The sequence below is a fragment of the Camellia sinensis genome, chromosome 1, assembly GCF_055761805.1.
Source record: "Camellia sinensis isolate YWXY chromosome 1, ASM5576180v1, whole genome shotgun sequence".
NCBI lineage: Eukaryota > Viridiplantae > Streptophyta > Magnoliopsida > Ericales > Theaceae > Camellia > Camellia sinensis.
Window position 1 is genome coordinate 107,643,785 of NC_138961.1, and position 13,213 is coordinate 107,656,997.

Consider the following 13,213-nt stretch of genomic DNA (forward strand, 5'->3'; position numbering starts at 1 on the left):
TGCCATATGGGGGTCCTCATCTCCAACCATTAAACCATCCTCGTCATGTTCAACTTCTGGTATGGCATTTACTATTGTCATAGCCTCTTCCTCGTCACAGATTGGCTGAACAGTTGTTGGGTTACCTGTGTTTCGCCGTATATAATTATGTAATGCCATTGACGCACCTACTAACTGAACTTGCACATTTGCAAAGTCATACCGAGGCATGTCTCGAATAAACCCCCATCGATTTTTCCAGGTACCGAAAGTGCGTTCCACGACACTGCGTAAGGACGAGTGGACTTTGTTAAATAATTCCCTTGGCGTGTTTGCCATCGCGTTTCTTGCAATACGCCGGAATTCTTGTTGGTGGTAACGGTAGCCTTTGAATGGTGCTAAGTAACCAATCCGGTTTGCATAGCCAGAATCGACAAGATAATATTTGCCTGCAGACATGACGACAATGTATGACACCAAAACCAACATTCTGCGTCATTTTCATATAACGCTTTGTCAGCAAATAAGTATTTGTTAACAAATCTAATAACATGGCCATGTGTTACCTTCGTCAGGATGTGGGAAGGGGACGTTGTCATTTGTTAGTATCTCGTTGAATATACGACTATCATGCATACTTCCTTCCCATCCGCAAGAAATGAATATGAAACACATGTCAAAATCGACAGCGGCCATTATATTTTGTGTGTGACAGTATTTCCTACCGAAATATGTTGCCGCATCTGGCCCCGTAACCCATGCACTGACATGTGTTCCGTCTATTGCGCCAATGCAGTCCTGTCAACATGGATCATATGTTTTGTTTCGTAACTTTGTAACAAGTGTTTCACATTTGTCACGTGCAGTTAATAACAAAAAACATATATATTTTCTTCATTTATATGTCAATCATGTTTTGCTGAAGTACCTTGACCGGTAGGTATTTCCGTCTAGACCTCACGTATGGATGTATACGATGTTGACTGTATGTGGGCCGGCAATGGACAACAGTGAACTCTTTCATGGAATTTAATACGTTGTGCACGTGCCTCGACACAGTCTCCCCAGAATGTTGGAACCGTTCCTGGATTTCCCGATTTTGCTTCCCTTTCAAGACATGGATAAACATCGCAACGCTTTCTTCAACAGCTAAGCCATGTGGACGTTGCGGGACTTGTAACCCAAAATCATTTACTAATGTCTCACACAATGCGGCAAAAACTTCCTTCGGCATGCAAACATTTTCCTCAAAGCGACCCATATGCCCCGCATATAGTTCGCATATCCATGTATTCCCGGTTAGTATAGAAGTGCGACATGGCGTTTTATGCATGTGTTTTTGGTACCATTCTGTCGCCAAGTGGCATGCTTGTAGAAATGTGCAGTTCTGTTCTTGTTGCAGCTGGACCGCCATTTGATTCAGCATTTCCATTATTTCATCATGGTTGCTTCCATCCCAGGGATTCATCGCGTTTTCGTTGATGCAAAACCTACAAAAGTGGCAGGCTTTCAATTAGTTTGCACGTGATTAATTGAGTTAAATTATATTGAATTTTGCAATTATACAATGTCGACATTGTTTGTAATGAACGCAATGCTGTCACCAATGTCCTTTGGAAGGCATGATCATATGAATTGCAAAAAAAAAAGAAGCTGTTCAACGTATGCTTTACAGGGGGGCCATGGTTGTAACAACCACAAAACTAACAAAAGAACAAACCGACATATAGGCATTCAGAAGCGTGCATCGAAAATGTAATTCCCTGTCTTAAACGTAGCGCCACAAAATATTAAACTGTAAACATCCCATTCATTTCCCAAAAACGAAGCACAACCATGCTTCCGGTCCGTCAACCCATGCACTTACCTAAAACTTGTCACTGCCCGTAGCTAGAAAGAAGAAAAAAAAAGAAGACATAATGCAAAACATGCACACACCACCATCCTGTTTTAGTACATAACAAACAGTACCATAAGTCTAAGTTTTAAAAAGAAAGAAAAAGACATGCATCTTCAACACTCGTAAGACCGTAGCATCACATCCGCCTACCCCCAAACAGGTTTGCAAATGGCCCCGACGCAGTACACTGGAGCTGCTTCTGTGTAAGCCAGCCAATGATGTGGTCGTCATCAGGCTGGCACATCATGACCTCCCGGTAATCAGCGTTATCCATAAGTGTGGAGGCGAAGTGGAATAACGGTGTACCAATCAGGGACGGAATACTGCTCAGTTTATGCATGCACTCGGAAATAGTGTACAGTGCTTCGTTGCCTGTCAGGTGCCTGACCGTGACCTACTGATTCTTCGAACGGACCACATCTGTCATTCTGTTCATGCTCTCCGCAATAGCAGACGCACCACTTGTTGCCTTCTTCGACTTTGAAACACTTGTTGGTGGCGTCTTTCTCCGTTTTGCCTTTTCAATCGACACATGCTCCAGTGAAGAATCAGAATCCACGTCCTGTACTCCTGTGGGTATCGGATCAGCGAATGGCTGGGCTCCCAAACTACGCACTGAATCAGATGAGTCCGTAGCAGCTTCAGGAATGTTCTCTCCCGGGGTCCAATGGTGCTTCCCAGTAGCTGCTGCCCCCATGAAAACCGTCTCCATCAAGTCACGGTGTTCCAACGTTTTCTTCCTGAACTTCGCACACACCTTGTTGATCTGCAGACATGTACATGTGTAAAAGAGGTTGACGTTATATTTCATATTCATAAATTTTATTGAAGTTGAATTAAGAAGTAAAAAATGTACTGGTAAATGAGAAATATAAAACTTGTTTGTACATGTACTTACTAATTCCATCTTGTCCCACCACTCGTCAGGTGCCTGAAACAAACCGGTGTCATAGTCAAAGCCTAGCCCGGACACTCCCTTGCTTGAATCCATCAACTTCGTCCACGCTTGCCACGCTTTCTTCAAGCTCATGTACTTATTCTTCAACTGTTTAAGTCCATGTTTTTTTCCTATTTTTCTCTGAAATTTCCTTGACAACGACTTGTACCCTGCCTGGCTGAGGACTAAGAATGGCCGATTTCCTTTACTAATCTCATTTGCAATCAACTGGAGGAATACTCGAACTGACTTACTGTCCCATGAGGCCTTGTGGCTTAGCTGAGTTTGTGTCTCTTCAAGACTGGTTGACTTGTCACTGACAACGCCTTTGCTTTTCGAGTGGTTACGAGGCGAAGTACGTGTGGAAGCCATTACTAATGTACGGTTACAAAAGATATAAATCACAAATTTGGTTGTTATATACACACGCACAACAGATGAGACATTAAAAACAACAAACGCAGATATATGATGCTGAAGATGAAATTTGCATATACCCATTGAAAACATTTTTTACGTACGTACACAGGTTCCATGGGAGTTAGTAGTGGACAAAAACATGATAGTAGGAACGACGGCTCCCATATGCGACAACATAATACCATCGTACTACAAACATACTAACTACATACTAACAACATATTCAAGACATACTAATGTCTTTGTACATACTAAGAACATGGTAACGGTGCTTACATACGGCACAACAAAATAACAACGACAATGCAGAGCACATACACAATGGTCTTAAGCACACACAAGGATTGTTGAATGTCTATGACATCAGCCCGCAATTGCATGGCAATTTCATCTCCGGGTGACGCATAGCCTTGGTTCTCATGGCTTCGTTCTTCACACCAACCAATCCAACTAACACAAGGCTGATGAGTGAAAAGTATGCAACTATTAGTTTCATGGGTTGTTAATGTTCATTAAGTTATGACCGGTAAAGATTGGGTCACTCACCACAGGGCGGGGACATACAAAGTAGGAACGCCCTGGATTCTTGGTGGACCTGGAAATCCTAACAATACACGGGCCATATCCACAGGCACACATTCGTCCTGGCCATGTACTGGAAGTTGCAGTAGAGGTGAACGACGCCATGCTACGATTTAATATAAAGTAAATTGACATGAATGAACATGAACACGATTGCGTACTCAAATTAATAAATCTATGTTGTAATATATTTTGATAATATTTTTTATGCTAGGCAGCAAAATGGATTGGTGAGAATATATTTGTACTATATTTACGTTTTTGAATATATTTATGATAAAATTTTTCATACTTACATGTAGTCATATCTGTTTAATAAAACTTTTACACTCTTTATTGTTTACCTCTAAATTTGTAATATATAATATTAATACATTAGTAATATCTGTCTAACATTTGTTTAAGATATATTGGAAATAAACTATTTATTTAATATATTTTTAATATAAATTTTATATATTTTGTAATTTGTTGGTAATATATGTACATAATGTATGTAGCTTCCTTACCAAATGTAGTTCGAAAATAGTTATGGTGCTAATTAATTTATTTTTAGGAAATGAGAATTGACCCTTTCGTGTTGAGTTAAAAATAAACGCAAATTAATACATCTAATCTGTAATATATTTTCAATATATATATTTTTTTTATTTAGAAAACATTTTGGAATATATTAACGATATAGTTTTTGATAATTAAATGTAGTCATATCTGTTTAATAAAACTTTTACACGCTTTATTGTTTACCTCTAAATTTGTAATATATAATATTAATACATTATTAATATCTGTCAAACATTTTCGTAATATATTTTTAGTCAACTGTTATTTTTCTATATTTCTAACATAAATTTCATATATTTTGTAATTTGTTGTTAATATATGTACATATATCTACCTTCCTTCCCAAATGTAGTAATAAAAATATTTACGGTGCTAATTAATTTATTTTTTAGAAATGAGAAATGAGCAGTTCGTCCTGAGTAAAACATATATGCAAATTAAGACATCTAATTTGTAATATATTTTCAACAATTTTTTTTTTCTTCATATTTTGAAAATATTTTTTGAATATATTTATGATATAGTTTTTCATAATTAAATTTTGTCATATCTGTGTAATAAAAGTTTTACACGCATTTATTTTTAACTCTAATGTATTTTTAATAAACTGTTTGTTTAATATATTTCTAATATAAATATAATATATTTTGTAATTTGGTGTTAATATCTGTAGATAATATATGAACCTTCCTTCCCAAATTTAGTTGGAAAATATTTTTTATGTAATTAATTTATTTTCTTGAATTGAGAATTGACCATTTCGTCTTCAGTAAAAAATATACGCAAATTAATACATCTAATTTGTAATATATGTTCAATATATTTTTTGTCTCTTTTGAAAACATTTATTCATATATTGATGATAAAGTTTTTCATAATTAAATTTTTACATATATGTGTAATAAAATTTTTACAGTCTTTACCTTGTAAATCAAAATTTGTAATAAACATTTCACATATATTTTTTTAATATCTTCGTAATATATTTTTAATATATTGCTTAATTGATCCCGATTTTAAATTTTTTTCTGTTTGGACCACAAGTTATATATATTTTCACAAGTTGTTGTTAATATATGTAACTTGTAACCCAGAGTTGGAATTATTTTTTTTATGTAATTACAAAAAATTTCACAAATGGGAATTGAGCATTATGCAACAATCAGGGCAATTGAGCATTTCACAAATGGGAATTTCTAATTTCTGTTAAGCACAAATGGGAATTGAGCCACTCAGAAATGGGAACAACATTTCTTATTTAAAAAAAAAAAAAAAAACAAAACAAAAAAAAAATGGAAGATCTGCATTTGAAACTATCCGAACAGATATTCCAATTCTACACCAGATTTGCATTTCTGAACTTGTTTAAACAACGGTGCCTTCATACATATGGCCCAAATTTGTGATTCTGAAGCTCTATAAATCAGACCAACTATTTGAATCAGATCATATATTTTATATATATATATATATATATGTATATATACAAATCTGCCCTAAATTTGTTGGATGCGAACAGATTTCGAACATCACAACAGATCTAAAAGAGGAGATTTAGGGATGAGACAGATCGGTGGCCGGTCTGTGTATAATATCAGTGTAATCAACCCAATAACGACCGTGAGCCAACAGATCAGCCATGAACCGATGCTGTTATGAACATACACTACGCAGATGGGAAGAAGAGAAAACAAATCAAATAGGCCATAGATCATCACCTGCAGATCGGTTTGAGTGTGCAAGAGATGGTTGTTGTTCGCCGCCGCGGTTTCAATCTCCGGTTGCGATTTCGTCTGCCAAGGTCGGTCCGACCGCCTCCAGTACCTCCGTTCTTCTTCTCCTCTGCTCCGAAATGGGTGTGTATGAGCTCTAATGTGAGCTTCTGTTTGCAGATGGACAGATTTTAGCCTCTCGGGGCAATTCGGTAAATTCGCACGAGACAGCCTCGCCCAACACCCGCTCAATTCCATTTTGTCGTGACTTGGCTAATTAGCCTTTTTTGTCGTGACTTGGCTAATTTAGCCTGGGATTGGCTTCCCAAACAGTGTCTTAGTAATTTATTTGGAGTCTCTAGTATAACCCATTTTATTTTATTTCATGGGTTTAGATTATGTAAGGTGGTGATCTCAATTTGAGAGATGGTTTTGATTTGGTAGATTTATTTTTGAATTAATTTTTGCGATCACAATCGTTTATTTTTTAAGATTCGTTTAATATAATATTTATATAAAAAATTAATATAATCAGATATCGGTAATAATATATTTAAATTAATTTTTTTTTAGAAAAAATATATTATTATTTTCAAAATTATATTTATTGTTTCTTTTTTTAAAACAAACTAGTAGTTGGACACGTGTGTTGCATGTAATATATGATTTTTTTATGGATTGTTAGTACTGTAATTATACGTGCCTCTTAAATTGATATATGATATGTATACAAAGTATGGAGATTTGTTAGGTGTAAACACCCCATTTTTGACCGCCTTTATGATTTGGACGTCATCGTTTACACACCCAATAATGAATGTATATGCTTGTCAATAGGGGTGAGCATGGTCCGGATTGGACCGAATTGGGGTAAAACCAGAACCAATCCGTTATTTACGATTCCTGAAAATTGGAACCAATCCAATCCGTTTAAATCATGGAACCAATCCGAATCAATCCATTTAAATACGAATTGGATCGGTTTAGGACCACAGATTCACATAATTAATTAACAAAATATATATAAATATATATATATATATAACACTTTAATTTCATAAAAACATAAACATAGCGCTATATTAGTTCTACAATAGTAACATGTCTTTCTATAATAGCGACATACTATCCTAGAATTTAAACAACCATAAGAAAATTGGTTTTACCATAAGTATTTAGACCATTACAAATTAAAATTAAAAACTAACAAACAAAAATAATAAAAGAAGATATTATGCATGTTTAGGTTTGAGTTTATGTTTTATATGAAATAAGAGAAGATACTATGGGGGATGATGTATAATAAAAATATAGACTATTTGTATACGGTCCGGATCGATTCCAATCCGGAACCGTGAGGTTTAATCCGGAACCAATCCGTGGACTACGGATTTTTAATTCTTCAATCCGAAACCGAACCACGGATTCAAAAAACCAATCCAAACCTATCGGATTGGACTGGACTGGACTGGATCGGATTACGGATTTCACGGATTCCTTGCTCAGCCCTATTAGTCAAGTGCTCGAAGTCCACAGCGGAATGCCATAACTTTGAGCCCTCCAAACCTTGCAACCCTGTTGCCTTGTTTTTGGACCAAAACCTTAGATCAAGCCTGCAACCTCTGGTAGCCTGCCGACCACTACTATAGGTTGCCGGCCACTACTTCTGGTTGCTGGCCATTGATGTAGCCTGCCAGCCACCAATGTGTTTTGTAGATATTTTGTGACAGCTGTGCTAGTTGTTTGCACAGATGCTTACATCTACTCCCATGTGTATGGTTGGATGTTTCTGGATGAGGTTTATGTTTTTCTATATATAGATGGCATCCCCTCTTGCTTTAGAGGTTAGAAAAAATTTGGAGTAAAATTTTTCCTCTTTCTCTACAATTCTCTCTCTCTCTCTTACAAATTTCTTCACCTTTGCCTATACACTCTTCAACTTTGCCTATACACTCTTAACCAAATCTCTCAATCTTTGAGGTGAGGTATCTTTGAGCCTTGTTTGAGCCCTTGAGGGTGTGTTTGCCTTATTTTATTGCTTGAAAGTGATCTACTCTTCAAGAGGTATAAAGCTTTGCCTCTTTACTTATTGTATTTACTCTTTTTCTTATTATTTTTCAACTATTTTTGGGCTGTAAAAACTCTATATTTTTGGACTAAAACTTGTGTTTTAAGGCTAATAAAGGTTGATGGGTGGCTCACCCTTCTTTATACCTTGCTCTGAAGGCCTTTACCCTTTTGTTTCTTACCTTTACAATATCTTTTTTTGAGCTTTTAAACACTAATTTTCAGAGTTATTTCAGTGGCTAAAATCATGGTTTAAAGTCCAAAATTAGAGGGGTTAGCCTCCCCTCCTTGTGTTTTACTTACTAGCCTAGCATGATCCATGTTTTAGCTTATTATTCTAGCTATTTTTGTCTTAATTCCAGCACGTTTTAGAACTTATTTAAGATTGTTTTAGGACTGTTTTTAAGTGTGTGTTGCATTTGAACCTTTTATTGCATGCTTATAGTGTAATTGTCCTCATGAGTTTGGTGTCTTAGGCCTTAGACACCACCTTATTTGAGTTGATTGCATTTATTTAGTGTTTTTCTTACTTGTTCTCACCTTTAATCACCTTTGTAACTTCCCTCATTTCTTGGTTTTTTCTTTGCTTTGAAAGTAATTTCAAATGATTTGTTTGTTTAAGCATGAGATTGAGATGTTATGCTTAATGGTTTAATCCCTTTGGGGGTTCATTACCAACGATATGATGCCTTTTTCATACCCAAACTAACACTTGGTTTGAGCTCTCTTTCCATTAGAGGACTTAAATTCACTTGTGACTTAATTAACTAAAGATTGAGAGGTAATTAAAATGGACTAATAAAATTGGTGAATAAAAAAGTTGCAAGATAATAATTTGGTTAGGGTTCAATTGGATGTTATCTAGCACATCTACATATTCTGGCAATTTAAGCACATTAATTCTTTCCAAAATTGAATCACGTAAACCTCCTTCAAACTTTATGTCTTCATTGTAGTCTGTATTAACCATGTGTGGCGCAAAACGAGCCAACTCTGTAAAATAGGCCTCATATTCGACAACGGACTTGTTCTCCTGTTTGAGTTGTTCAAATTCAGGCACCTTTTGATCTCTAACACATTGTGGGAAGTACTTTTCGTAAAAAATTTCTAGGAAATGGGCCCAAATGATGTCTCAATTCTCTTCTCGAACTAGCATCCACCATCTTTTAGTTTCATCTTCTAGTGTGAATGCAGCTAACAATACTTTTTGAGTCACGGTGCACAGAAACACTTCAAATAGTTTCTCTATGCCCAAAACCCAAGCTTCAGCCTTGAGTAGATCTATGCCTTCGTAAAATAAGGGTGGCTTCTTCTTCTTGAATTCCTTAGTCAATGCAATAGTACAATCACCAGTCTGACACCCCGGTACTAGAGGTGGCATAGGCATTGGAGGTGGGGGTGGTGGTTGTTGTTGTTGTTGCCACTGTTGCCGTTGTTGTCTTATAGCTTCAGCCATATCTTGCATCATACGTTCCATTTTATCCAATCTTGGGGAGGTTGCCTCCTCTAGCTCATCACCTCTTGTTCTCACTATTTTCTATATGAAACTTTGTATTATGATAAACACAATATATTTACACATACAATTTCATATAGTTAATCACAAAAATTATCTCACTCTAATATTCAAATGCACATGAATGCAATCCTGAAGTCTTTTCTAGACTTTCTATAGCTCAAAGGACAAGTGAGTGAGATATAATTCGTGCTCTGATACCATTCTGTCACGACCTAAACCCGCCCCTATAGGTTTAGTGTCATGACCAGTCAGTAATCTTAGACTACTTATGGCCTCTATTAACAAAATCAATTTGAGTATAACTTACGGCGCTTAGCAGAAGCAATATAAGACTTGAAAATAATCCATTGAGTTGTGCTTATATGAAAAGACCTCATGTGTGCAACCAGCTTTTAAGCACATACATCTCAAAAGTTCAAAACATCTAATTCATACATCAATTATTCACAATTCATAATTAAACAAAAAAAACCCCATATACAAGTACCAAAATGAAATCTCAAAAATAAAAGGGGTTTTGACTTTGCTTGGTTCCGCTCGAGTCCAAGCTTGCTCCTTCGTGGAAGCTCTTCAAAAAGGCTGATAATGGGATAGACTCCGAGGCTTTCTCTTCTAACCTTAATGTTCCGTGTGCTCACCTATATATACATATAAATAGTGAGCTAAGGCCCAGTGAGTAATAACAGAATAAAGAGGTCATATAAATGGAGTTCGATAACATTTCCAATATCAATTTCCAATTCTATTCAAATCACAATATCAATAACCATTTCAATCTATTTACATGACATATCCAATAGAATAACAATGCATCAATGACAATGGGACCCCAAGGGTCATTCAATCTTTCATATTCAATGTGACTACGTGGGTTTAACATCAAAGATCTCTGTGTTTCAATTATCTAATGGGTTGTGGTATTATTTTCCCCAGGCAAGGGCCTATTAAACAAATGGGCCATGGTATTGTTTTCCTCAGGCAAGGGTCTCACTAAAGAATGCCACGAATACATTTTCGAAAGGGAACTTCATTCATTCATAAGAAAATAACGTTTCAATAAACCATTCCACTAATCATTATAATGATTTTGAGAACAATAACAATTTCGAAAGTAAATATAACTTGAACATATCTTTATAAAGTTACTATTAACAGTGGGTTCTATCAACGTTAGGCCTCGAACGTCCACCTAAACAAAACACATAGCAAATACACAATTGAAGCACCATTCAATAACCATTTCACTTTAATTTCACTCTCTTTATGTGCTTCTAACTTATTCCATAATTATATGAGTCCAATTGGTGTCTAAGAATACTTGGAATGATATGAGGATGCAAGTATGCACTTAAATGAGTTAGTCAAAATTTGCTGAAAACAAGGTCTTCACTCGAGTGCAACTTTGGTCGCTTGAGTGGTCTGCAAAACTCTGCAAAAGTACTGGTTGCTTGATTTTTAGGCTGGAGCCAACTTTTTATCGCTCGAGCCATGAGTAGAGCAAAACAGGGTTTGCTCGAGCACAAGTTTTGCCGCTCGAGCCATCGTGCAATTGTCTGCAAAACTTCTGAAAGCTTGAATTTTACGCTTGAGCGAACTGGTCGAATTTTGAAATTTCCAGAATTGTGTTTGAAGCTCAAACTTGCAATTCAATGGTTCAAACTTGTAAGATTGGTACAAAAACATGGGAAAAACATTATAGAACATGAAAACATAGTTAATTTGAAACCTATTTTTCAAAATCATGCTCCAAATTTCTAAATTCAAACTTAAACCATGATAGTGAAACCATGCGTGACATGAATTACACTATTTTCTTTTTAAAACTCCCATGCATGAGATGAGTAGTGTTAGAACTATGAAATATCTTCAAAAATGTCAAATATAGCTTCATGCATGTGGAAAATTCCATGAAATTCAAACTCAAATTGCTGATTCATGTATGCATATATATGATCAACTCAATTCTACCAAATTCAAGGTAATTAATGCCTCATTTGTACAATTTCATGCAAATAAACTCAAGAACTAGATGCATTCAACTTCTACGTGTTTTATCTACAAAGATTAAGGGGGAATTTCATACCTAGAGCGTGAATTCAAGTGTATCTTAGCTTAATTCTCTAAGTCTCCTTCCAATCTCCTACAAATTCCCCTTGTTCTCTCTCTAAGTTGAGTTCTTGCTCTCCCTCTCAACAATCTCAACCCAAGTGTTGTAAAATATGAGTTCAAGACATCATTAAGGCCTTATATAAGGTGCAATTAACTTAGGCTAATTAAGCTAGCTTAGGACTAATTAATCCCACTTAATTTTAATGAATTCTAATTAATTATTCTAATTATTTTGATCCGAATCAAATTTCAATTAAAGTTATCATAAAATTCTAAATAGTTTAATTAGCCTATTGGGCTATTCAATTTTGATTTTTGAAGCCGTTTGGACTTTCAATTTCTGATTTTAAGTCGGTAAGCGAACAAATATTTCATATATCGACAGATAATCATAAAATTATGCATATAATCACACAATTAATCACACAATCATACAATTAAGCTTATTAAAATAATATGATATAATATTACGGATGTTGGGGTTGTCACATTGGCAGTTAGCAACAATTAGTTATGTGTGAGAATAAAAATAGAAAGTAAATATTGAAAAAGCACAAAGATAAGAATAGGAAAAAAAAATCTGTTAAAACAAAGATTTGTATTTTCACTAATATATTTTAATAAACATATTTTTATCACCAAAAAAAATAAAGAAAAAATTAATCAGTGAACATAATACACACCCATCAACATAGATTTATCATCAATTTTTTTCTTAGAACAATTCATCATTGGAATTCATTCTAATGGTTTTTGGGCCTTTAGGGGTTGGGTTTTCCAGATTAGGAGAATGGGCCTCATAAAACGGCTGCTACGAATGAAGTGTGCTTCTTTTTAAAAACACAAAAAATAAAATAAAATTTCATAAAAGAATAAAATGGGCTTGACCTGTTATAGATGGGCTATATAAGGCCAGCTCACCTAAGAGTATTTAATCTTTTTCAATAGTGTTATTGTGCTAATCTGCCTTATTGTTTAACGTTAAAACAAAATTAGTAGTGATAAAACAATCAAACACTTCGAATTTGACTCATGTTCAACTCGTTCAAAATTTATTCGAACTTGATTAATTAAGTAAACAAATAAATGTTGAACACATTTTGGAACACGTTAAAGTTTTTAAACTAAACTTGAACAATCAATTGTCCGTTCAACTTGATTTGATAAGCCTAAAACTAAAAATATCAAACTATTTAAATTCGGCTCAAAAGCACATTTGAGATCGGTTCAAAAGTTTAATGAACCAAGCTTGAATGAATTTTGAAACTTGTTAAAATTTTCAAACTAAACTTAAACAGTTAACTGTTCAATTTATTTAACTCGTTTATCCCCCCAAACAAAACTATGTTATTTTAGAGCATAATGGTGTTTAAATGTCATTTTATTTCAATTACCTTGAATCGCTAAATTATGTATTTTGTTGA

General features: G+C 35.0%; 1 protein-coding gene across 1 annotated transcript; it reads right to left on the reverse strand.

Annotated features, from left to right (window-relative positions):
• Nucleotides 1-2,015: 2,015 nt before the first annotated feature.
• LOC145813763 (L10-interacting MYB domain-containing protein-like) lies at nucleotides 2,016-3,188 on the reverse strand. The gene is made up of 3 exons (XM_082909737.1): nucleotides 2,778-3,188; nucleotides 2,278-2,645; nucleotides 2,016-2,202 (listed from the first exon to the last, which is right to left on the reverse strand). Exons 1-3 carry the CDS (start codon nucleotides 3,186-3,188, stop codon nucleotides 2,016-2,018), a joined length of 966 nt encoding a protein of 321 aa, XP_082765863.1.
• Between the last annotated feature and the right edge of the window lie 10,025 nt (nucleotides 3,189-13,213).

Excerpts from the sequence above, each read along its gene's own strand:
- LOC145813763 (XM_082909737.1), bottom strand. The coding sequence starts at position 3,188 with ATGGCTTCCACACGTACTTCGCCTCGTAACCACTCGAAAAGCAAAGGC. Across the intron at positions 2,646-2,777 it reads GGTGGGACAAGATGGAATTA|ATCAACAAGGTGTGTGCGAA; the intron begins GTAAGTACATGT and ends ACATGTCTGCAG. Across the intron at positions 2,203-2,277 it reads GTGGTCCGTTCGAAGAATCA|TATTCCGTCCCTGATTGGTA; the intron begins GTAGGTCACGGT and ends TAAACTGAGCAG.